Here is a 26,424-nt window from a genome sequence, read left to right as displayed (position 1 = left end):
AGCCCCACAGCGGGCTCCATGCTGGGCATACAGCCTCCTTAAAATTCTCTCTCCCTCTCTGCCCCTCCCCTGCTCATTCCTCCTCCTGTCTTTCAAGGAAAAAAAAAATCACAATCCTCTTTTTTCCCCATGTAATTGGAAAATTAATCTCAAGGGAATTCCAGACCTATAAAAACGATCTTGACCAGGGTTCACTCCTGCAACAGAGAGGGACAGGAATGCAGTATGTGGCGAAGTAGCTGACATGAGCAAGAAACATCTAAATTTAATTTTTAAAAGCTTTATTTTTCTTACAACTAAATATAAAGTCCCATAAATTTTTCATGAAAGTATTGAGAATAATGCAATAATCCTACCAGTCAGAAATAATCAGTTAGCATTCTGGTTTATAGCATTCCAACTTTTTTTTTCTATGCATATATACACAAGAGATAATAACATATTTTACACATTTTATGTGGATAAACATTTATTCCTCAAACATCCTTATAAAGTTTAATATATATCATGGACATATTTGCTAAGAAACAGATGGATATCATCGTTTTTGGTATCCTCATAGTATTTTGTTATGGATATATTATTGTATCTAACCATTCCTTATTGGTGGATATCTAGGTTACTTTTGCAGTTATAAATCTCATTGTATCATTAAACATTGGCCTTTTTTTGATCCAGTTATTCTCTTGAGATAAATTATCAGAGTGACACTTCTGGTTCAAAGAGCATACATCTTTTAAATTTTGATACTCTCTGTCCACAAAGCTTTAAATTTCTGTCCACAAAATTTTAACTATCATTTCTATAAAACCTTGCATGAGTAGCAGTATTTTTAATAATAACTAATCGACAGGTGAAAGAATCAGTGTCATCTTAATTTGTAGTTACTACTATTACGACAAAATTATTTTCATATATTTAATGACACATTTATTTCTTCTTTAGTAAATTACCCACACTTGTCCTTAGCCTGTATTTTTATTAAATATTGGTAGTTTTCTTACGAATTTATAAGAAGTCTTTATATTGAGAAAATTAAACTCTTAAAGAGAAGCTATGTTGCAAAAGTATTTTCTCATTCTGTTGTTTATGATGTGCTTTTGCCTTAAAGTTTCATTTTTGTAGCCAGATCTGTTGGTCTTCTCCTTTTTGATTTCTGACTTAATGTCATGCTTACAAAGGTGGTTTTTATCCTTAAGATTATATAAATACTTGCTTATATTTTCTTCAAATATTTGTGATAGCTAATAATTTTTAAATATTTAAGCATTATATCTGGTAGTTGTGTTTTGCATATGGTTATGAGGTAGATATCTAATTTCATTCTTTTCAAGTAGATAAAACTTACTCGACATCATTTATTGAACAGCCTCTAATCTGGAGAACCATTATTTCCCTTTATTTGCCAAAATGTTAGTACGACCTGTTATGATTTTTTTGTTAAAAGTCTTCCTTGCTAATTAAATCAGTTGGAGACTTTAATATTAGGAAAAAGAACATTTTCTAACTTAGCAAGCGTACTTCTTGAGTAATAAAAATAGCTAACTTGCTTTGAGCACCCAGTTACCATACTGTATTAGGTTATCTCATTTAATCTTTAACCCCAAAATCTATGAGGTTGGTACTGTTGTTATCCCCACTGTACAGATGAAAAACACTAAAGAAAAGAATAGATAAAGTGATTAATATTATATAGCCCTTATGTTTGCATGCTTGGAACCCAGATTTATCTTAATCCAGAGCCCATATTCTTAACTACTATACTCTCCTGTTTTACAGAATACTTGTCAACAGGTAAGAATTTCACATTAGCTCTCCCATTCCCCACCAATAAAAATTGCCTTCTAGTCACACAAAATAAAATTGAAGGGACGGCTGGGTGGCTGAGTCGCTTAAGCAGCTGCCTTTGACTCCGGTCATGATCCCGGGGTCCTGGGATGGAGTCTCACGTTGGGCTCCTTGCTCAACAGGGAGCCTGCTTCTCCCTCTGCCTCTGCCTGCTTGTACTCTCTCTCTGACAAATAAATAAAATCTAAAAAATAAATAAATAAATAATTGAAAAGGGGAAAAAAATCATTAATGCTTCTGTCCCTGATCATACTGACCCATTCCAGATAAGTTACATGAGATCACCGAAAGTTAGCTGTATTTATTTGAGGAAAATTATTTCTAAATATGATTGGTTCCTAGAAAGTTCCACCACCGAACTGAAAATATTTTATTTCAAAATAAATATTATTTTATAAAATATATGATAAATATTATATTACTATTAAAATAATTAATATTAATAATTATTATTTATAATTATATTAATAATATATTGTATATTGTATAAAATATATAAAACGATTTTATTTCAAAAACATGCTTTTTATATTTCTTACATTAGTTGTCATCTTTTACTGTTCCTTGCTGTTATTCTCCTTCTGCCTATTTTCAGATATTTTATGAAATTCTAACTAGAAAGAGTATGATTGGCAGTACTCTCTTCTGACTATACTTGAGGATTTAACTCTCCTCTGTGATGATCTTTAGTCTTCATGATTCTTGAGTCAAAAATTCCAAGTCTGGGATACCAGATTACCAGTACTATTGATTTCCCACTACTGTTTCTGACAAAAATAAACAGTATAAACAATCAGTAGGGCCATTCTCCTCTTATTTTAGGTGTTATAATACAGGTTTTGTCAAGAAATAAAAGTTTGGGTGCCTGGCTGACTCAGTCGTTAAGTGTCTGCCTTTGGCTAAAATCACGATACCAGGACGTATCGAGGCCCACTTCAGGCTCCCTGCTCAGCAGGAAGCCTTCTTCTCCCTCTCCCACTCCCCCTGCTTGTGTTCCCTCTCTCATTGTGTCTCTCTCTATAATAAATAAATAAATCTTAAAAAACATAAAGTTCAAACCATAGAGGATTAAACCAAAATATCACAAAACTGGAGAATGATTCCTCCCACCTTCCACATAGTAAATAATACCCACTTATAAAGATAATTTGTAAAGTAATTATTGTTAATTGAAACTAAATTTTGAGATTAGAAAATGGTAACAGACTACTGATCAGTGTCTTAAAATGAGAATGTAGTAGTTTCTCTTATCAGGGATAATGAATAAAGAAAAATAATGTACTGCCAGACATACCTACATATTTTTCAGGGCTTATGAACTAAGGGAACTATAATTCCTATAAAATGCAGTATTAAATAATTGTTAGTTCAGAGATGACACATTCAGATATTCTGACCATCAGGAATTTAATAACTATGTTCACATATTTGAAAAATATTTTAAAATGTTGGCATATTCTATAAAGTTACCACAGTGGAATAGATTTGAATTAGACCTCAATCTACATATTTAGGTGTAATAAGGTTGTAAATGTTTGGATTTCACTAGTTACTAAACAGTGTGTCTATTAAAGATTTAGTTAGAATATACATCTGTGAAAATATTTTAAAATAGGAGTAACATCTCACTTGAGTGATTAAGCTTAAATCCCTTATTTGAGGCTATTTTATTAGATACTTTTATAGCATAAAGTAAATACCTTCTCTTATCTCTCCACATAAGTAAACAGATGGTCTGTAAATATCCAAGAAAAACTAAAACATAGTTGACTATGTAACATTGTAAAATCTGCTTCTCCACCTCTCTGTACTTACCTGAAACAAGTTTAAGGGTTTATTGTATAATTCTAAGCCTAAGTAAATGAAAAAGTTTTCTGTTCCAGCCTTGAATAAAAATAAAGTCAAACTGGGGCACCTGGGTGGCTCAGTGGGTTAAGGCCTCTGCCTTTGGCTCGGGTCATGACCCCAGGGTCCTGAGATAGATTGAGCCCCACATCAGGCTCCCTGCTCAGCGGGGAGCCTGCTTCCTCTCTCTCTACCTGCCTCTCTGCCTACTTGTGATCTCTATCAAATAAATAAAATCTTTTAAAAAAATAAAGTCAAACTATATATTTTTATATAGTTCTTTTATTTACTAAATGTAGAAAATCTTAAATTTAAGATTCAGAGGGAAAGATGCAAGGTTGTGCTTGATTGTTCCCATTACCTAAAATGAGCTGCAGACCAAGAACCAAGTAGGAGTCTTCAGTGTTTTGGCTTATCATTGACTGTTCCACTGTTTTCCCTCTAGGAGTTTCCACACTCCTAAAGGACACTTGATTCCTTTCTAGCTAGGCAGCAATCTTAGGAAGACTGACAACTAAGTCAGTCTCAGTCCTAATCAAAAGCCAGTTCACCTCGAAGGTATCTCCTGGGTATCTGGAGATTCTTAGGCATAATGCTGCTTATTAGTTGCCATTATAATATACCACAGTCCTCTGTGACCTATAGGAATTGACAGTAAAGGTCACTGTTGAGTCATAATTGTGTCTTAACCCAGAGCCCAATCTTTGTAGACTAGAAGGGACACTTTTCAACTGTTTACATTTACAGTGTTTACATTGAGTAGTGATCAGAAGCCTATCAGTACTCCCTTAAATAATTCCTTTAATCTTTAAGAAAAAATGGGGATGGGGGGGGATTAAAGGACCCTAAAGGATACCTGTGACACTTGTCTTTCAAAGTGCAGGACCATTCCTATTATTTGACTCTTGTCTTCTATAACCCATCTCTCCTCTCTTGCCCCTTTAAGGACAATGCTTGAGTATTTTCTACCTCGTCCACTTCTTTCTACTTTAATGCTCTTAAAATGCTCTTATTTTGATAAGGGACAAGTTAACAAAAGGAAAAGATCCTATTTTACTGAAAACTTGTCTTTCCTTACCTACCGATGATCTCACCCCTGCTTAGGTCAACATGTACATCTTCATTCATTCTCTTAGTGCATCATCTTCCTTGTCGTAAGCTGTTATCAAACTTACAGGGTTTACATGCAGTTTATTATGAAAGAAACGATTGATTCCAGCAAAAATAGCACAGTACAATAAGCAAGAACTGTAACCATTAAAGAACAGACCCAAGTTTCAACATCCTAGCTGTGAGCAACACTAGACAAGTCATATTGTAAACTAGAAGGCTATGCAAATGCATGATACTATCATCAGTGGTAACAATATAATTACCAAGTAATTCCTTTGTGGTTAGAGAATACAAGGACACATAGAAATATGATGGGATATAATTCCTGTCTAAAAAACATTCTATTGTTTAAACATCAGTTGGAAATACAAAATACCAGGTTTAGAACTGACCTGCTTTATTTAATACTTACAGACAAATGATAACAGAGTACATAATGGTATATACATTTTAGTCAGATCTTTTTATTACAAATGTCAATTATAAGGTATACAAAAAACTAACTTAAAAAATAAGTGGGAAGTAAATGGTGAGATAGGAAGTATTTTGTATATTTTCAAGGCTGTGCTCTTTGCAATGTTTTTATTCCTGTTATCCTGTTATCTTTTGTACTTCATTTGCCCTGTGGAAAGAGAGACCTCTGTATTTCATAAAATGCCAAGACTACAGTAAGGAATAAATTTACTGATTTTAAAATTGATGATTGTTTAAATTCAAAATCTTTGGTTTATTTTTTTTTAGACTATATTTTCAGAATTTATCACTATTGAAATGTTATTTCATGGCAAAGCTTTAGAGGTCTACACTGCTGCCTACCAAAACATACAAAAGATTGATGAAGAAGAAGATCTGGAGGTAGGACTATGTCTATCCAAGTTCAGTTCTTCTATTAAGATGGAAATATTTAAAAGAAAGCATTAGGTTGTATGGTAAAAATATCTTAAATTTGAACGCTACAGTGGTTTATATTACTGTGTGCAGTCCTAAATAGCTGAACTTTTATGATTTTCTAAGTATGTATTTTTAACTTTTCAAATTAACCATGGTAAAGTTCCAAGAGTTAATTTATTAATAGCTAGTTAATAAGGCCATTATGTGAAACAATGTATCATTTTTGACTGGTGATGTCACTTAAGTATACTAATCATGACATTGATTTGTGCTAACATTTGAGTGCTTACGCTATGCAGAATACCCAAAGCTTCACATGCATTTTCTCATTCACTCCTCACACAATCCTGTAAGGTAGATGCTGTTATTATTCTCATTTTACAGCTATCAAAACAGGTTTAGAGGCTTTAAGTAACTTAACTTGACCATAGCTGCTTAGCTATAAATAGTAAAATCAGGATTCTGATCAGTTTTGTGTGATTTAATCAGTATGCTATGAAATAAATGTAGATTTATACTAAAGTTTGCTTCATACTGAGAGTTCAGTGCAAATCCAATTGACCAACTAATTTCAGAACACCTAAATATTTAAGCCTGGCTTCAGCAAGCACATCTGAAGAGTAAATATCTTACCCTCCTACATTCTGCAAGGGAAGAAAAAAGAAAAGTATTTTTGCTAAAACAGATAAAATATTGGAGTCATACTTTATCCATATTTTATCTCTGTAGTAGAAGTAAAAAAGGCCAGGTAGTTTCAAAATATAACCGGAATTCTATATTAATAAATGATAGAATTTGGGAGTGTCTGCCATTTGACAATTGTGAAGACTCCCCAAGTTGTTTATTTATTAACTGTCCATCATAAAGCAGTCACCTGGGCCTTCTCACTCCTCCACTGGTTCCAGGAAACTGAAACAGAGTACAGCTTGACTAAAATGAAGAAAGGCACATTTTTTAATATGTGTGTATATGTTTTCCAGTGCCAGCATCTCATCTCCCAGTCTGTTATCAGTTATGTATATATGATCGTATTTCTGTTTATCAATAGATGGTTTCCTAAGTGTCCATTCTTTTCAAATACTAAACTTAAGGTTTCTTAATTTTCACTCCTTTCATGCACTATGTTTTTTAAAAAAAATAGACCAAGTTCTATCATTTGTAAAATAATAAAACAGAAAATGTTTATACAGTGATTACTTTGGACAGCTACTGATCTGTGCATTTTAATTATATTTTAATTCTCCCAATCAACTCTGATAGAAGTACTTATTGTCCTCATATCTATGGAAGAGAAAAGTGAGGCAGAACGAGGTTAAGAAACTTCCCAGAGGGTCCCCTAACTAATAAGTAACATAGCTGGGACCAAACCCAGAAGTCTGACTACTGACACTGTTTGTGTTACCCTCTCTGTCCTGTGCAAAGTGTACTTCTTGGTGAGTGATGTGCACCATTCCCTACAAGAAACAACACTGCACTAAATGGCAGGTTCAGAATTGATCCCCCACTTTTCCTCTTCACAAGTATTCTCATTCTCCTTTTTCTAATGCCATGCCATTTGTTAACAGTCACTAAAGTTCCTTCATTTCCTTTGGACCCCAAGATCTTCCTTCTCATTCCAGAGATCCTAGCTAGATTTTTTTTTCACACCATTTCTCTTACTAATATTAATCAGCTAGCTAGGCAGCTCGTGAGAGGAGAGATTCAAGAAAACCTAAGGATCTCAGGGCTGTGTGGTAGATATATTTTCAACAAAGTATCAAAGTCCCCACTTTGTAGTGAGGCAATATTAAGTTTTTCATACTTCAGCTTCCTTATCCCTAAAATGGAGATACAGTATTTGCCTCATTAAATGTTCATTGAACAACTATTTACTGAGCACCTGTTATATGGCAGGCAGCATTCTAAGTTCTGAGGATTTAGCACTATAAGTTAGAAATGATCTGATCTGTCAGAGCAAAAACTTAAAAATCTACCTTGGAGTTCAGACATTAAAAAACATACAGGCATACCTCAGAGAGATTGCAGCAGTCCAGACCTCTGCAACAAAAGGAGTATCACAACAAAGCAAGTCAGATGAATTTTCCAGTTTTCCAGTGCTTAAAAAAGTTACATTTATACTATACTATAGTCTATTTTTTAAGTTTTTAATTTTAATTCCAATATAGTTAATATATGGTATTAACTATAAGTATCCAATACTTATATTACTTAAGTATCCATAGCATTAGATCTTTTAAAAAGTATACAACCCTAAATTAAATGTTTTATTGCTAAAAAATGCTAACCATCATCTGAACTTCCAGTGAGTCATAATCACTGTTCACAGGTCACCATAACATACATAGTAATAGTGAAAAAGGTTAAACTATTGCAATAATTATCAAAATGTGACATAGATATAAGAGGTGAGCAAATGCTGCTGGGAAAATGGCACTGACAGACTTGATGGAAGCAGGGTTGCCACAAACCTTCAGTTTGTGAAAAAACAGAGTATCTGAACCACAATAAAGTGAAATGCAATAAAACCAGGTATGCCTGTGTTGTATAACTATTTAAGTTTTATAATATGACCAGTCTCATAAAAAAGAGTATATTTTAAGCATATGTGATGGAGGATTCTAAATAGTCTAGAGAAATCAAAGAATGATTTCTCAATGAGAAGTTTGAGGGATGTGTAAGAGAACCCCTGGCAACACCGTTCAGGCAAAGGATACAGACAGCTACACAAAGATCCTGAGGCATAACAGACTATGAGCATAAACTGTATTGTGGCTACCGAGACTGGCATGGAGAAGAGAGGAGTTAAGTCTAGGGACAGCTGTGGGACCAGGGGAAGTAAAATGATATCAAACAAGTACCAAGGAGAAAAGTATCCTTTAAATAAACGTTTCTTGGAAATAAGTAGAGAAAATATCTGAAGAACAGAGAAAGAACTTGCTATTTTTCTTAGGCAGTCCATGCTTTACAAGAACTGCTGAGACTTATTCTGGGAGCAGCTAATTTTTTGCAGTTAGGCATCTAGTTATATTACAAACCATCTTACCTTATTTGTTCTTCACATAAAAAAGCAATGTTGGGCTCATTTCCCCTTCAAAAGATCACCTCCGTGCAATCACTTCAGAACATCTTGAGACTTAACTCCTAGAAGAGATCTTGGACCATATTGGGAAATGCATTATTGCCAATAAATATTCCTGTAAATCTGTTGTTTTGCACTGAGATTAATATTTACCTGATTTGAACTTTAATCTCATCAATGTATACTGTCTTCCATTTCCCACTTTGAACCTCATCTTTGCTAGGGCAGTTAAAAAAGGAACGTTTTTCTAACAAAAATATATCCTTTCCAAATACTAGTTGGTTAATGGGTCACCTAGTTTTTATATCATACTTGGGTGCCAGTGTTCATATCTGGCACCAAAACGTTATTCAGTCCTCAGTAACATGTAAATAATCTAATTAGCATGGCTAAAGTGCCCTAAAACACAAGTCTCACCTGTGGAACTAGGTTTCATTGATTTCTTTGGTGTCTTGCACTGCTCTGAGGTGTAAAGAAATGTGTAGAGACATCCCTTAGTTTGAGGTTTTTTTCCCCCAAAAAACATGGGAATTAAGGTCATGTTAACATCATTCACTTATCATGTTACTGTTTTAAGCTGGGAGGAGTTGAAAAATCAAACAAGGCTCCTTGCTCTAGAGGAACTTAAAACTAGTAGGAGAGATAGATATGTAATTACAGAACAATGAAATGAAAGCTGTGTTTAAAGTATGAACAACAGGAGCTAGAGAATAGGAGAAACTGGAAGATGGTATTTGACTTGGCTCTTGAATGGTGAGTTTGCTGGAATTCTGGGCTGATAAATCAGCATTGCAAAGTAAAACATGTTAAAAGGCAGAGTAAAATATGTTCTACATATAGGTTCATAGGCTAGAAGTGAAGAGTAATAAGTAGGTTTAAGTGATCTTAAATATATCACCTAAAGAATTTGGATCCTGGGTAGTCAGGAACCCAGAAGGTTTTTTAATAATATATTTTGGGCTTCAGTAAGATAATTCTAAGTAAGCTACAAAGAAAGATGTGTAGAGTCAATAAATTAAAATAGAAGTACCTCAGATGAGAAATTGAGGGACAATGTCCAGGGTTTAGTTTGCTTTAGTTACTTTATGGTGACATCTTTCATTGTAAAGGTGAATGTAGAACTACACTGTCCAACACAGTAGCCACTAGGCATATGTGGCTAAAGTGGGTTGAAGCCTCTGCTTTCGGCTCGGGTCACGATCCCGGCGTCCTGGGATTGAGCCCCGCATTGGGCTCTCTGCTCAGTGGGGAGCCTGCTTCCTCCTCTCTCTCTCTGCCTGCCTCTCTGCCTACTTGTGATCTCTGCCTGTCAAATAAATAAATAAAATCTTAAAAAAAAAAAAAAAACTCAGTTCCTCACTCATATGAACTACATTTCAAGGGCTTGGTAACCACATGTAGCCATTTTGGACAGCGCAAAATAGCAAGCATTTCCATCACCTCAGAAAGTGCTACTAGACGGTGTTGGTCTGTGAGAATAGAAGGTAGTTGGGCACATAAGTATGGCTACCAGGAGAAAGCCTATAGAGAATTCATTGAAAGGTAGGCATTATACGCTATATAGATAAGATCTTTCAGAGAAAGATGTAAAAAGAAAAAAAAATGGCCTAAGGGAAACCCTTTAAAAATATTCAAGGTATAAGCAGTAGAAAAGGTGATGTGAAGAAATAGGGCAGCTAGCACATGAAGAGTTTAGAGATAGCATGCATGGAAAAGAAGTTTCATAACCAGTTCAGTAAAGATCAAGATGGCCTTGGTGATTTTTGGCAAGAGCCATCTCAGTGGAAGGTGAAAGCCTACTTGTATGTTTTTGACAAATAGAGATGAAGTAGAATATAAAAAAAGACTATCTTAAGCTTGTTTGCTGGGGGGAAGAACCTGTGGAGAAAGCAAGTGTTTTTGGTTTCAAGTTTTGCATATAGGAAATACACACTGTGGAAAGAATCAGAACGACATTTGCTTAAAAGGGGCGGAAGGAGGGAAGGGTGAAGAGTTGAGGAAAAAGGGAGTAAAGTTGAAGAAACTCACATATACATAACTATTTGTATGTTAGAGATGAGAGAAGACAGAGGTACAGACAGGCTTAAGAGAGTGGTATTTGGAACTGCTGCTTTAAGGAAAAAAACTGACAGAAGTATTCCAATTTCTAGTGAAATTGGAATGCATAAATTACACTGGCTCCAACTTAGGTGATGTACTATCAGAATACTGCAGTGAAGTTAAATTGGTAAGAGTTGAGATAGGCAGAAGACAAAGAATCAAAGGTATGACTGACTTGAAGCCTCAGTACTGGCAAGAATCCTCTAAGGGTAGCATCTTACACATTTCCTCAGCAGAAGTTCTCATGTGATGGTTTTAGGACCCATTGTCACTTTACTTGGCTCAAATAAACTTTTTAGCTTTCATCTTTACAACTGAAAATACTGTTTGTTTTGGCGCATCTGGGTGACTCAGTCAAGTGTCTGACTCTTGATTTTGGCTTGGGTCATGATCTCAGGGTCATGAAATGGAGCCCTGAGAAACCAGCTCCTTGCTGGGGATGAAGCCTGCATGGGATCCTCTCTCTCCCTCTGCCCCTCCCTTGCTTGTGCATGTACTCTCTCTCAAGTAAATAAATAAAATGTTTAACAATATCTATTTTTTGTATTTAATTTTTTAAATTAACAGTAATAGAAATTTTGTCCTGGGAGGTGGAAGTGGGTGGGTGGATGTGGTTGCGTAAAAAAAAATCTTAACTAAGAGGAACTTAATATGGCTTTCTGGACACCCAGTGTTTCGTATCTGTTATAATGTTGCTTTATCATCCCAACAGGTTTTCCGAAATTCTGTGTATCCACCAGATTATTCATCCCGTTTAGATATCGTAAGAGCAAATTCAAAGTCGCCTCTTCAAAGATCACTCTCGGCTAAGTGTATATCTGGAACAGGACAGGTAAACTAGAAATCATACATAATTTTAAAGGAATTTAAGCAGCTGCCTTTGTTGTTCAGTACTAAAAATGTTTCCCTTAAGTCCTGACTTAATATTTACTCTCCTACCTTCTTACATAAAAATGATGGAAGATTACACTCGGTGCAGCTCTGTTCTTATTTTGTATACTATAGCACGTAATACTCTCCAAAGCAGAACATTTGAGAGCAGAGGTGGAGAGGACAGGAGAATGCTAATCTAGACCAGATTCTGAAGTCAAACTGCATAGGGTTTAAAAATTCCACTATCATGACTTACTGAAAATTATTCCTAAAAATCTTTTTGCTGAACATTATCTTAGATACAGAAGCACGTATCTTTAGGTAAGAGTCAATTTTCTCATTTCTTCCACATCAAGAAAGCCTGAGTTACCTGAGATCTAAAACGGGAGGAGTGAATAACCTTGCTTTCTAAGAAGCTATAGAAAAAATGGGCCATATGGTCTATGTCCCAAGTAAGGGCAGCCATAAACAATACCTTAACAAGTCCACTGGGCTGTTATAGTAATATGACTTTATTTACATAAACAGGAGGGAAACTGGGGTGTTAACACTTGCCAACTTCTGATCTAGAGATCTATACCCCTTTTCACACCCAGTATTCAGAATTTAAAATAGAGCAAAATACTTTCAAAATTTAACTTTTTTGGTAAATGTGACCCACTACCTTCTATTTTCATTTGGTTCTCCTCTATACATTTATTTACTGCTTTATATGTTTGCCTCTCTCCCAGAACCAACTTACATTTTTATTATTCCAGCATAAAGTTTCTTACATGTGAGTTCCATATACCTAGTATCATAGTACAAAGTTTGTTTCTATTTCCAGGTACTAATGTTACCAAAATGAGCTAACATCATGTAGTACTTTAAAAGTACATCATTCTAGGGTTTCTTGACCTCCCACTATTGACTTTGAGCCAGATAATTTGGCAAGGGAATGGGGAGTAATGTCCTGGCATTCTAAACATGTTCAGCTGCATCACTAGCCTCTACCCACAAGATACCAGTAACACACACAAACACACCCCCCAGATGTGACAACAGTGACTCCAGACATTACCAGATGACCCTCAGAAAGATCTGAAGCAAGATAACCCAAGTGGCAATTATCAGGACTTAAAGCCAAGTAGTGAATTCAGATTCTCAACTCATTCCATTTAAATCACAGTATTAAATTTTAGTATTTCAGCTGTGTAGCTGAAATATTCTTGAAAGTTTTTCCTGTACCTTTGATGATTCTCACTGAAATGCCGGTTTACAAAAACCTGTGACGGAGGAATTACTTAACCTAAGATATATTTGACATAATATCCTGAATCTGTACCCTTTCTCTGAAGTATTTTATGTTATTGAAGTGCTGGTATCCAATTGAAATGGAATGGTTAATTTCCTATTTTTGCTCAAACATAACATGATAAATGAAGAAATTCTGTGACTGTGTTCAGCCTTAGAATACAGTAATTTAGGGGCGCCTGGGTGCTCAGTGGGTTAAGCCTCTGCCTTCGGCTCAGGTCATGATCTCAGGGTCCTGGGATTGAGTCCCTGCATTGGGCTCTCTGCTCAGCACCCCCCACCCCCTGCCTGCCTCTCTGCCTACTTGTGATCTCTGTCAAATAAATAAATAAAATCTTAAAAAAAAACACCAGTAATTCATGGGGAAGTTCCATTACTAAAAATTAACTTCCTGAAATATGTTCTATGTGCCCTTTCCTGTAGGGACATATTAAAAAGATAAGCATGTAAAAATATTTTAAGTTAATATATTTTTTAATGTGTTAACTTCTAACAGGTATCCACCTCTCGACTAAGAAAGGATCAACAGGCAGAAGATGATGATGAAGAGGATGAAGATTTAGATGTCACAGAAGAAGAAAATTGATTTTCTTAAGTAAACTCCACCTTTCAGTTTTCATCTTAAATGACTTGGAATCCAGAATTAATACAATGTAAAACTTTATACTGGCTTCATACACGTTAAACCTCAAAATGAAATCCCACTGGAAATGAAAATTAAAGGAAATTTGTGCTGACAAAAACTGAAGGTTTTAAAAAATATTACATACCAGTCATTTCAACATCCTATCCAACAGTATGTGATTTTTGTATAGGTTCCATTTTTTAAAAAATTATGTATTTCAAAAGTATTTCATATTAATGCACTATACGAGTTGAGGTTGCAATATAACTAGGTGACAAAAAAGATGAGATCTAACAATTTGACTTGTTTCTTTTGCTTTCATTGCCAAAAAAGGGTCTTTAGTCATTCTGATTAAATACAAATTCTATTCCATAAAGCCTTAATAAAAAAGACAAGGGTTTTTTTCCTTTCCTCTTTTTCACTTTTACTATAACCTTAAGTTTCATTGTTTGATAATTTACTTTTCAACAAAAGTGTTATTCTGATTAAAGGTAATGGACACTAGGATATCAGTGTCTTAAATTTTAGGTTAAAATTTAGCATAAATTTTAGATTGACAAAGAAAGCTACATTCAGCCTGATTCGGGTTTCAGAATGAAAATGCTATCATACTAAAGAATTACACAAAACTACAACTTTTGGAAAGCTGTAACTTGGTAGATGTTGCTAAGAAAACATCATGGAAAACAAAAAGTCATGAAAAGTATAAAAATTTCACCAAACCACCATCTAATTAATGAAAGAGGATATAGTTACTTTTATTCCTGAAAATAATCAATTTAATCAGAGCCTTTCAGTATGCCCATTTGTTTCTTTGGATGGGGACTGCACTTTTGATATTTCATGGATACTAGTTAGGCATATAAAAATAATGAAATTTATAAAATCATTTGGGATAACCACAAAAAATTATAACAAATAAAGACTTTACAGAAAGCTTTGACTTTGTTATTCATGGTTCTGTTCTTAACAAAACATTGCTTCCTGAGAGTAGTCCTAAGTGATAAAATTACTTCAGTACTTTCTACACAAAATATTCAAAATATTTTAAAACCTAGATGAATTAAGACACTCAAGCTATTGCATTTTTATTTTTTGGTACATAACTGTGGTGGTGTAGCTGGGAGGAAAAAGTTACAGTATTTCTCTTGTTTATAATAGCAATTCATGTGTCTTGAGCATTAGTTGCCCTATCTATAAAGTTAAAATAGTGCCTGATACATAAAGCAGTCAGCAAATAGTTCTGATATAAAATGAATTCTCTGCCTACTTCAAAGAAATATTCTAGGGCGTCTGGGTGGCTCAGTTGGTTAAGCGTCTGCCTGTGGCTCAGGTCATGATGCCAGGGTTCTGGGATCCAAATCCCGTATCAGGCTCCTTGCTTGGTGGGGAGAGTGCTTCTCCCTTTCCCTCTGCCCTTCCTCCCAGCTTGTGCTAATAAATAAAATCTTAAAAAAAAAAAAAAAAAAAGGATTACTATACATAATACTTCCAGCAATGTAAAATTAAGTTTCTTTTACATCAGACTTAGGTTGGCAAACTTTTTCTTGAAGGGCCAAAGTAAGTGTTTGTGGGCTGAGAAAACACAATGCTATTACATAGGTACTTATGTAATTATAGGTGGTTGGGGTGGGTGTCTTTTATGATAATCACCTGTGACCAACAAAAAAAAAAACTGAGCCCCTAAAAAGGAAGTAAGCCATTGAAGGTGTTATCAATAGAGATGTTAAAAAAGGATTCAAGCTTCCTGGTTAGCTTTTTATAAAAGACCAACCCTAAAGGCCCTTATCAGCAAGGCAACCCTGTTGGGACACCTCTCACTCTTGAGAGCTTTTTCTGTATCTTCACTTAATAAACTTCTTTTGCTTTACTCACACACACACACACACACACACACACAAATGTAACCACCTTTAAAAATGTAAAACCTCTTTCAGCTTCCTTGTAAAAAAAAAACAGGTAACCTAACCAGTTACTTTTGGAGTAAATGGTCCATATAGGCCTCCATTTCTTCTCTCCAAAATAAGTTTATTAGGGTTATTGAGAATAAATGATATAGTTAATTCATAATTATAATCATAAATATGTAGTATCTAATGCAGCTCAGTAATAACATTTAATACAAAGATGAAGGTAATGGGGTCACTACTTATTAGGTGATATGTGAACCAAGAGCCACTGCTCTAGACAATATTCTCAGTAAGTGATAAAAGTGTATGGTCTTAGTGTACCTGATATATCTGGGAGTAGGAGAGAGGAGGCAAAACTGGCTGATATAGTTCACCCTTGAACTATGCCAGGGTCAGGGATGCTGACCTCTGTGCAGTTGAAATCCACATAACTTTTGATTCCCCCCAAACTTAATAGCCTACTCTTGATCAAAGGCCTTACCAGTAACAGTTAATCAACATGTATTTTGTGTATTATATATTGTATTCTTAACAATAAAGTCAGCTAGAGAAAACAAAAATATTAAAATCATAGAAAATACCTAGTGTTACACTGTATTGAAAAAATTCTACATTTAAGTGGACATTTGCAGTTCAAACCCAGGTTGTTCAAGGTCAACTATATCGACGGGTGTATAAGAACTTGGCACAGTATTCTCTTCTATGTGTTTGAAATTGGTGGTGTGCTTGGTAAACTGGCTCTCCAACATGGAAAATGCCCTGATTTGTTGCATTTGCCAACTTCTGTGGCATCAGAACTCCTACCATGGCCTAAAGTTACCAACATACCACTGAAAGCAGAGTTGGGAAAAGATATGCAAAAATGGTTCCCAACCAGTAGAAGCCAGTTTTCTGTAATTAACTTTTAATTTTTACAAGTTATGAACTAAATGATTACAGGGTAATGTTAACCGTTCCTATCATTTATTTTATAATCAAAATACAAAGCTTGTGTTTACTATTGCTGACCTTTTATTTACTACCACCATCATACCCCAGGCCATTTTAAGAAAAAGTTCCATATTATGGGGTATTTCACTATTAGGCTTCATCTTAGCTCTTACTGATAGTTATTTGAGAAGTATTTTAAAGTCTTCCATACATTCCCCAAGAAGACTGACTGATTCATCTACATAATCTGAGCGTTCAAAAATACAATTTCTTCCTATTTTGTTGATCGTTTAGTTTATTAATTTATCATCCTCCTAGCTATTTATAAGCTTACTAGTTTAAAGAGCCGTACTGATGTGCTTTTTCAAACCAAATTACCAGTTTATTCATTCTACTAGAAGTTATATTCACTAGAATTAAACACACAGAAATTTGAGTTGGTTTCTCTTAAACTTCTTAAATCACTGAAGATTAATCCAAAATGGCAGTAAATAGCTAAGTGCTGACAAAGTATTCTACTTCTGCTATATCCTATTATTAAGTGACTAAACTACCATATGTAAATTCAAATTTTATTCTTACTTGCTCAGGAAGTAAGAATAAATAAAAGGAAACCTCTGGATCACAGAACTGAGAAAAATTAACCTGGTTTTATGTAAACTAAAAGGCCAACCAAAGTCAAATCATATCTGATAAACAATTTTTAATTAGAAGTCAATTTCTAATGTTATTATCCAAGAGAAGCCCTGGATACATAAAAACTTTTAAAGTTAATTTGCCTTTTATGATCAATGAACATACTAATTTTGTTTTTAATGCTATTTTTAAAGCAGCAATGTGTAAAGAAAATACTAGTTTACTCTCCAAAATATCTTCAGCATGATCTTACTAAAATTAGAAGTACCACTTAACAAAGTTAGTAGGCAAAAGTGTTAAAAGCATGAACTGAAGTCAGTGGTCTGGGTTGAAATTAGCTTCCATGATTTACTAGCTATGACTTTAGGCAAGTTACTTAACCTCTAAACTTCATTATCTCACTTGCTGAAATAGATGTAAGTAATAGTCCATACTTCCTAGGGAATATTTAAACTGAGATTATGCATGTAAAGCACTTTCACTGCCTAGCATACAGTAAGTACCTAATAAATGTTAGCCATTAATATATTATGGGTTATAAAAAAAGCCAAATCCAGTGTTTATAAAATGCCCACACTAAATATCAAAGAAGTCAAAATTCAGTCTCATAAAAGTCTGATTATATTTAGTTATTGAGTCTTTGGATTCAAAGTCTTGAAATTTAAAAATGAGAACCTAATAAAAACTACCAAAAAAAAAAAAAAACTTACTAAAGGACTAAATTCTAAATTCTTCCTAAAAACAAACTATATCCATTTATCAAAATTCTTCCCAGCAGAAGCCTGAATGTCCTTTATAACTACAGTTACTTTTTGTCTTTTAAGTATTTTGAGTAAAACTTAGCAGTTTGGTTGACGAAATGTAGAGGAAACCATAGAATTCACATAGCGCTCTATGCTATTACTACAGGATGTTTGGTCCGTTCTATCATAAATACTAAGGTAGCTGTTGAAAACTTCACAGAAGAAGCTGTAATTCTTTTTTCTTTTTATATGAATACAAGTAAAGTTAATTAGTTTGTCTATACATTTGCAATTTTTTATTTTTATAAAACTTTGCAAAGTTATGAACATGGAAACTTCAAGAATCTCCTAAGCTTTTTACATAAGTAAACTTCAAATTCACAGTCTGTCTATTTTCAACTATTTATAATTAACGGGAGGCTAACACAGTAATGTCTCCGACAAAGAAGAGGGCATTAATTCTGCAGGCAAATTAGCAATAAAAATGCTACACCTGAACAATCAGTCACTGACCATTTCCTTATACAGTATAAGATGTGGACTACAGACGGGAAACGAAAAGTGAATATAAAATTTATCTTCCCCAAATACAGCTCTACTATACAAGTTTTGAGGTTTACCCATGACATCAACAAAAATTAATGCAATTGTAATTTTCTCCCTCACTGTCCAAAAAAAAAAGAAAGAAAAAAAAAGTCATATATAATTGTAAATGAGAAAGAGTGGCAGTTTGCAAGCAAAAGAAAACCAGATTCACATTCTAATATTTACATTTGTTCTAATCACAAGTCAAATTAAAATGTTTCTTTTCATTAGATCACTAAAAATAAACACTTAAAGAAACAAATGCATTTTACTGCATCAATACTGTGGGGAAGTAACTCTGAATTTAGAAATGCTCTCTAGAGCAAAATTAACTTAACTTTGCGAGGGCCAACTGGCCTATCATTTAGATCTTTAATAGCAGCCATAGCTTCATTATAGTTTATCATAGCAACAATGGCTTCCCCTGTAGGTAATCCTTGCTCATTATACTGTATCGAAACTGAATCAGGTATGATTCTATAACCATGGAAAAAGTCTAGAATTTCATTAACATTAGCTTTAAATGGAAGATTCATTATCTTGATAGGTGTTACTCTACCTGAACTACAATTTAATTTCGGATCAGGCATAAATCTCCCCTCAGGAAAACTTCCCATACTGCGCTTTCCAAAATCAAACTTGCCACCCTCTGGGCGACCAAAATTCACTAAAGGGCGATGACTTCTAAAGTCATCAGGTGGGTTCCTAAACTCCTCACCAGGAGGTCTAAAACTGTCAGGAAGTCTAGGGTCCTCCTCTGGAGGTTCCCTGAGGTCTTCCTCCGGGAGCCGCCTGAAGTCCTCATCAGAAGGGCATCTAAAATCTTCCTCCTGGGGGCTCCTGAAGTCCTCCTCAGGAGGATGCCTAAAGTCTTCATCAGAAGGGCCTCCGAAATCGTCATCCGGTGGGTGCCTGAAATCTTCCTCTCGGGGGCGCCTGAAATGTTCCTGGGGTGGCCGGCGGAAGTGCTCCTGAGGCGGCCGGCGGAAGTGCTCCTGGGGCGGCCGGCGAAAGTGCTCCGGGGGCGGCCTGCGGAAGTGCTCCGGGGGTGGCCGCCTGAAATGCTCCGGGGGTGGCCGCCTTAGGTGCTCCGGGGGCGGCCGTCTGAAGTGTTCAGGGGGTGGTCGCCTGAAATCCTCCTCGGGAGATCGCCTGAAATCCTCCTCCGGAGAACGCCTGAAATCCTCCTCGGGAGGTCGCCTGAAGTCTTCCCCTGGAAGTCGCCTGAAATCCTCCTCAGGGGGCTGCCTGAAGTCCTCCTCGGGAGGTCGTCTGAAGTCCTCCTCGGGTGGTCGTCTCCATTCCCCTTGGGGAAGCCGCCTGAAGTCCTCCTCAGGAGGCCGCCTCCAATCCTCCTCAGGTGGCCGCCTAAAGTCTCCCTCCGGGGGCCTCCTCCAGTCCTCGGGGGGCCGTCTCCAGTCCTCCTCAGGGGGTCGCCTGAAGTCCTCCTTGGGAGGCCGTCTGAAATCCTCCTCAGGTGGCCGCCTCCAGTCCTCCTCTCTAGGGTACCTGAAGTCCTCCTCCCGAGGGTACCTAAAATCCTCCTCCCAAGGGTGCCTGAAATCCTCAAGAGGCCGCCTGAAGTGTTCCTCCCGAGGGCGCCTAAAGTCTTCTGGGGAGTGCCTGAAGTCCTCTGGGGAATGCCTGAAGTCTTCTGGAAGGCTCCTATCAAGCTGTCGGAAATCCGCCTGGGTTTGCCTGAAATTGTCCAGTTGCCTCAAGTCCTCTTGCTGATGCCTAAAGTTTTCAGATGGACCAACTGAGTATATTGGTAGATCACTTGAGTCAAATGAATGGGAATGGTCATCTCTATCACATGACTGTGAATGGTCTTGCATTCTCTCAGTGGGCATCAAGGAAAAATTTACACCAAACTCCTGCATTTGTGCCTCAGATATAAGTCTTAACAATACCTCTGTCCCCAAGAATCTCCGCCGGTTTAAACGTTCAGCTTTCATGGCCTGTTCTTCTGTTTTGAATTTCACCAATGCTTCTCCCAGACCAACTCCTTTGTCATCATAAAGTAAGTAAATGTCCTCTTCTCCAAGAGAAAAGTCTGCAAAGAACTTTTGCACTTCCACTTTTGTAACATCAAAAGGAAAATTTCTTATATATATACACAGTTTCCGGCCAGGGTAGCCTTCTTGAGGGTATTTTTGTGAAATATGTCCAAGCCTTTCTTTCTCTATTGACACTGGTCTTTTCTTTTCATAACATTCGATGAACTTCAGCATTTGTTTTCTAGAAACAGGATCAATATGAACAGGACGATACTGTAAAACAGTCTTATGTAAACCCAGAGCGGTGTTATAGTCTTTCAGAGTTTTGAACATCACAAAGGCGTATCGTGTTCTTCTTTCATCTTTATATAAAAACCTAATCTGTTCATTAGTCAGATCAGTATCTCTAAAGAAATTTCTTAAATCTCTCTTGTTAATACTTAAGGACAGATTTTTTAAGTGAACATAAAATCCAAGAGGAGAACGAGAACGTGTTCTTCTGGGAGATTTTGAATGAGATCGTTTTCGAAAATGTCGATCATTAATTCCTCTTGGTGGAGAATGTTCTTCAGCTCTCACAGGAATGTCAACCTCCTTAATTACATTACCACCAAACTCAATCCACTGTTGTTCTGAGCCTTGCATTACTTCTATGAATCTTGAACCCATAAAACTTCTATGACATTTAAGACCTCCTGAAGCATCAATACATGAAGCAAATTTTACTATGGCATCACCATTATTTCGGCCATCATGATGTTTCAAGAAAATCACGCCATCCACACATAAACCAGAGAAAAAGACACGGACATCATCTTCATTTACTAAGTAAGGCAAACCTCGCAGAAACAAGTAAGGATTCTCTGCCTTCAATGGCCGTGTCTTTCTTGGCCTTAAATCACCATGTCCTGTACCATTAGTATGAAACCCAGCATCTTGATTAATTGGAGAGCCATATCCAGAATTACTTGCTTCTTCTTTAATAGCCTCAACAAAGTTAGACAAGCTGCCAGCCCCTGATGCCCCAGATCCTGGTCGCTCTCTTCCTATGCGATCAGTTCTTTTCATTTCTATAGTCTTCTGCATTTCTGCCTTACTACTAAGAAAGAGCTCTACAGATGAATCCTTGATAAACCCTCCTGAACGACTTATGGCACGTCTTGCATCTTCATCTGTTGCAAAAATAATAAAAGCCTCCCCAATTTCCCCTCCAATTATATGCACTCCTCCATCAGGAATAGTCAATCCCGTGAAGAAGTGACGAATATCCACAGGCCCCGCAATAAAAGGAAGCCCCAGTAAACGGATGACTACAGCCATGCTGAGCTCAAACCACAGCAATAATGACCTGCAGACAGAAAGGTACACATAATAGCAAATCTTATTTTTGAAGTACCTTATCCCAGACTAAACTTAATAATTATTTGGTTCCTACCTTCTTCAGCATTTATAAATGAAAACAAGGTACGAGTTCACAAAAAATAGACTATATCTAATTTCTTAAAGAATAAACCTTCTCCCATCTAAACATACAAATAAACCAACTATTTCGAAGATATTTCATATCACCTATCCTATACAATATGAGCATCAAAAATATCAAATCTTCTTTGTAAGTCTGCCAAGCACTGCTTCACAACAAGACCAAACTATTTTTCACTTAGAAGCGTATCTTCTACTGAAGCATGAGAGCGAGCTTCGCGGGTTAAGAAACTTTACCAACCAAAATGAGTTTTACATATTCGAAAAGCCATCTATGGTCAGTATTTAATTTTTGCTTATGATAATAAACAGTCTACCACTAGCGCATTACTGGCCAGAGGTAAAGTACAGAAACCACGTGTACCTACATGTCCTACTCTACATTTTTTGGTCAAGCTTCTGTGAAAAGCCTTAAGCTCTGAATATCTTACCTTTTTAAAATTTCTTGGAGACCTGTTAATTCTGTAAAAGCAACTTAACTGTGGAAAGAAAATGAAATATAATTAATCCTCGGACCCTGTAATTGATCTCAAACAACGCCAGATTAGGATATTCACTTCAGAATTACCTATTAAAAGTGAAGCAATAATAGGAACCACAACTATGGGCATTACAAAATCTTCTTTGTTCCAGAGGAAATTAATCATCCTTCAGCAAAAACGAAGTACAAATTCCAAGTAGACATCTGCAAATTATTTTAAAACAAAAAAAAATTCTGGAAATTAAACAGCTCCTTGATTGGAAATAGCACAAGGAAAAGGGTGGCAGAAATGTTACACATTTTGATTAGAGTGTTGGTTATATGGGTATAAACTTATCAAGACCAAATGAGCACTATTCTTAAGGTCTGTGCATTTCACGGTATATAAATTTTACACCCACTTAAAAAAAAAAAGGCAGCTGTTCTACAAGTAAAATGACAACTTAAAGTTACCAAAAATTCCCCAAAAGCCTATCACTTCCACTCAGGAAAAGAAAGACCAAACACCTAGCTCATTACGTCCAACTTTCTTGCAATTTTCCTCCCTTTTAAAATCTAAGACCAAATCGAACTAGTAAGGCAACGATTCAAAATGATACAATAAATGAACAAGACACTAATGTTTTGAATTCAAAAACCAATATTTAAAGCAATATATCCAAACCAATGACTACCCCTTCGGATACAATTTTAAGTTCTACACATATAGCTCACACTTTCAAACACGGAACCAAGATTCCGGATTCTAACATAATTAAAGCAAATACTGAAATACTCCTAAAATTGGGGCACGTGGGTAGCTCAGTCAGTTAAGCATTCGACTCTTGGTTTCAGCCCAAGTCATGATCTCAGGGTCATGAGATCAAGCCCCTCATTGAGCTCTATGCTCAGCACGCAGTCTGCTTGCATTCTCTCTCCCACTGCTCTCTAATAAATAAAATCCTTAAAAAGAAAATAAAATACCTCTAAAACAAACGAATAAAAATCTCAACTACTAATCATCTTAGACTCCTAAAACAGTGACTATTAAAATTCACCTTAAGCAAAATAGAGAGTGTTCCAATATAGAATCTTACTATGCTAACGAGTTTATTCCATTTCAAACAGTCTGCATTGAGAAAATTCAAATGACATATAGAAAATAGAATAAAAGCACATTTATTTAGAATGCTTAGGTATTATCAGTATTAACTGCTGAAAAATTTTAACTTGGTATTTCCTTAAGGAAATTTATATCTAATATTTTCAGAGATACCCAAAGTAACAATATGCAATAGTCTTAATAAGTCTTTAAGAGGTGCTAAATAATTATAAATTTGTTTTTGATGTGCCAATAAATGTTGCTTTAATTCAGTATTTACTCTTAAGTATCACTCTTCCACAAAGTGTGGTCCAAAGACATATTCTTTGAAGTCTGCAAGGTTTATTTTCCTTTGAAAATGGCCCAATGATTCAATTTTTTAAACTACAAGCTAAACTAAAAAAGATATCAAGAAATTACTTGACATATTCTACATCTGAATTACCAATGCCAATTGGTACTGAAATATTAATGACATTATTAAAATATTTACATGAGGGGCGCCTGGTTGGCTCAGTCCTTAAGTATCTGCCTTTGGCTCAGGTCATGATCCCAGGGTCCTGGGATTGAGCCCCACGTCGCCCCGCGTCGGGCTCCCTGCTCAGCAGGAAGCATGCTTGTCCCTTTCTCACTCCCCCTGCTTGTGTTCCTTCTCTCCCTGTGTATCTCTCTGTTAAATAAATAAGTAAATCTTTAAAAAATATATATTTACATAATACATGTGTGGGGGCAGGGGTATATGGGAAATCTATGTATCTTCTGCTCCATACCTCTGTTAACCTAAAAAACTGCTCTAAAAAATGGTCTATTTAAAAAAATACGTGCACAGTACCAAAAATAAAAAATGAGTACAAGCCTGTTTCCTTCAACAAACCAATATCCACACCAACATTTAAAAAACTATAAATGGCTTCTAGAATAGTCCCCACTAAAGTTTCAAGATTCCTTCCTATGCAAACTGACTTAGCTCCTTTACTTTTATATTTTAGAAAGTAAGATACACACCATTTTATCCCTCCTAAACTTTTTCAAAGATTTAAATGGGATTTGCCCTGAGAACATAAATATATCTACAAGATACTCAGGGATGTTTCAAGGAATATGTCAAACTCAAAAAATTTCAAAATTTCTTCTTCTCCCTTGCTTATAAACAGTATTTTAAATAGTTCCATGAGTACACATCTCATGGATTCCTATTCAGACAATATAAAATATTTTTTTCTTATTTGTCACGTATAACTAACACCTAACTTTTCTGACCTTTGGATGGGAGGGAAATGTACTATTTCTCAACCACACACCTGGGAGACCACCTGTAAGAGACCAGTTCTCAAAATGAGCACTTTTCCCGTGGTTCCCATGTTATTTCCTTAAGCAAACTTCTCAGCAATTCTACTCTTAGAACATTACACAAAAATCCAAATACACAAAATACCCAAAGGTCACTGCACTTAAAATTTTTTCTACTTATGAAGGCAACACATGTATTCTTTTGACTGTGTTGATTTAAAGACCATGATGTTAGAACTTCTAACCTATGAAAAGATGGAATTGAGTCCTTAAAAGCTCCTTTAAGGGCAAGTCACTGAAATTTGTAAGTTCATTTTAAATAATCTTGCTGATTTTATCCAGGATTCATCCCACTTGATCACCATTATCCACTAAACAATACAAAATGTGCATCTTCTAATCAAGTCTGAAGGGAAACAAGAGACTAAATTTAAATAGGTATTATTATCTCAGACCTATCTGATTTTAACTAGCGAATAACAAGTCATTTTCCAGATATGGTGAGGGAAAAAAATGACTACTCTTTAAAATCCAAAGTTATGGCGAAATTCTAAACACGGGAGTTTCCCCTGCAGAAAATCTGGCCCAGTCCGCAATTATTCTTTATGAAGATCTGCCTTTTATCATTTTATAATGTAGATGGTTAAAATAAAAACCAAAGGTATGACGACACAGAGCCATAGTCCTTAACAGGAACTGGAAATGAAGACGAATCCACACGGCACAGGATTTCCCATAACATCCATCATCCTCAAACGGGGATCATCCGAAGGCATTGCTTCCATAGCCCAAAGCCTTTGTCCATACTCCCAGGGGTCAGAGCTTCCTTCTTTCGCGCCAGGGCAAAGTTGCTACGTGGGATCCGATGCTGTCGCCAGACCTTCAGCCACAATCAGCCTTCAAATTAACCTGGACCGCCCAACCTCCGTGCCTTTCCGTTACGCCGTCCCAAGGGCAAGCATTCCACCCTAACTCGCCACACGGTGTACTGCCCCATACCTAACTCAAACACTTTGGGCCACTCTCATGCCTAACGAGCCGGGCCTTCAGCGCTTTTCTGCCACCACTGACTACGATGACATAGCAAAGAAAAAAAATACCTAGGAAATCCTTCGATATCTTCACTCTTAAGAAAACTGGGCAGCGCACACACAACACCACATGGAGACTGACGGGAGAGTCGGTGTTTAGCAAGGAATGAGGGTGCCCTAACGGCAGAGGCTACGCTAGCTCCTGGCGCGGCTGCGGGCCCCGCCTTTCCCTGTTCTTCCGTCCCCATCGCCAACCCCTCCCCACCCCCGACGCCCGAAGGGTAACTGCTTCGCACTTGGTAATAAACACACACCACTGCTGCCGAGTCGGACACACAAGGCCGGAGTCGGGGGGCACTCTTCGTCGCAGCAGTCGGCCCAGTACAGGTGGAGCCCTCAGTGAGCCTAGAAGAAGATGGCGCCCACTCTCCCCTCCGCTCCGGACAAACGGACGTACAGTTTGTCTGCCCATGCGCTCTCCAAGCGTAACCCACCACCCCGGCGCCCCGGCCACGTTTGCGCAGGCGTCTTGACGCTCACCAGCTTCCCGTTGTCAGGGGAAGGGAGGCGGAGCCCGCGAGCGCGCGG

At 36.6% G+C, this 26,424-nt stretch overlaps 2 protein-coding genes across 10 annotated transcripts in view; one reads left to right on the top strand and one right to left on the bottom strand.

The window, feature by feature from the left end:
- The window catches only part of CIBAR1 (CBY1 interacting BAR domain containing 1), a 28,608-nt gene extending 14,001 nt beyond the window's left edge, over nt 1-14,607 (top strand). For both annotated transcript variants that reach the window (XM_046027958.1, XM_046027951.1), the window contains exons 7-9: nt 5,548-5,661; nt 11,589-11,708; nt 13,539-14,607. In XM_046027958.1, the coding sequence (XP_045883914.1) occupies nt 5,548-5,661; nt 11,589-11,708; nt 13,539-13,628 (324 nt within the window). In that variant the 3' untranslated portion in view covers nt 13,629-14,607. The remainder of the gene's footprint in view (nt 1-5,547; nt 5,662-11,588; nt 11,709-13,538) is intronic.
- RBM12B (RNA binding motif protein 12B) lies at nt 3,904-26,424 on the bottom strand. Of its 8 annotated transcripts, XR_006821319.1 has the most exons (6): nt 26,151-26,424; nt 22,522-22,638; nt 22,385-22,432; nt 8,741-8,849; nt 7,707-7,734; nt 3,904-5,428 (listed from the first exon to the last, which is right to left on the bottom strand). XR_006821319.1 is itself a non-coding variant. In XM_046027918.1 (4 exons), the coding sequence occupies exon 4, from the start codon at nt 21,789-21,791 to the stop codon at nt 18,789-18,791; it is 3,003 nt and encodes a 1,000-aa protein (XP_045883874.1). In that variant the 5' UTR covers nt 21,792-21,819; nt 22,385-22,432; nt 22,522-22,638; nt 26,133-26,376; the 3' UTR covers nt 15,567-18,788. The 8 variants fall into 8 exon arrangements, 6 of the variants coding, with proteins under 6 accessions (XP_045883874.1, XP_045883846.1, XP_045883865.1 ...); XR_006821318.1 differs by lacking the exon at nt 3,904-5,428 and having other exon boundaries at nt 5,752-8,849; nt 26,151-26,421; XM_046027918.1 differs by lacking the exons at nt 3,904-5,428; nt 7,707-7,734; nt 8,741-8,849 and adding an exon at nt 15,567-21,819 and having other exon boundaries at nt 26,133-26,376.

This window comes from Meles meles, chromosome 1 (genome assembly GCF_922984935.1).
Source record: "Meles meles chromosome 1, mMelMel3.1 paternal haplotype, whole genome shotgun sequence".
Classification (NCBI taxonomy): Eukaryota; Metazoa; Chordata; class Mammalia; order Carnivora; family Mustelidae; genus Meles; species Meles meles.
Note: the sequence above shows the minus strand (reverse complement) of the source record. Positions and strands in the feature narration are given on the sequence as shown.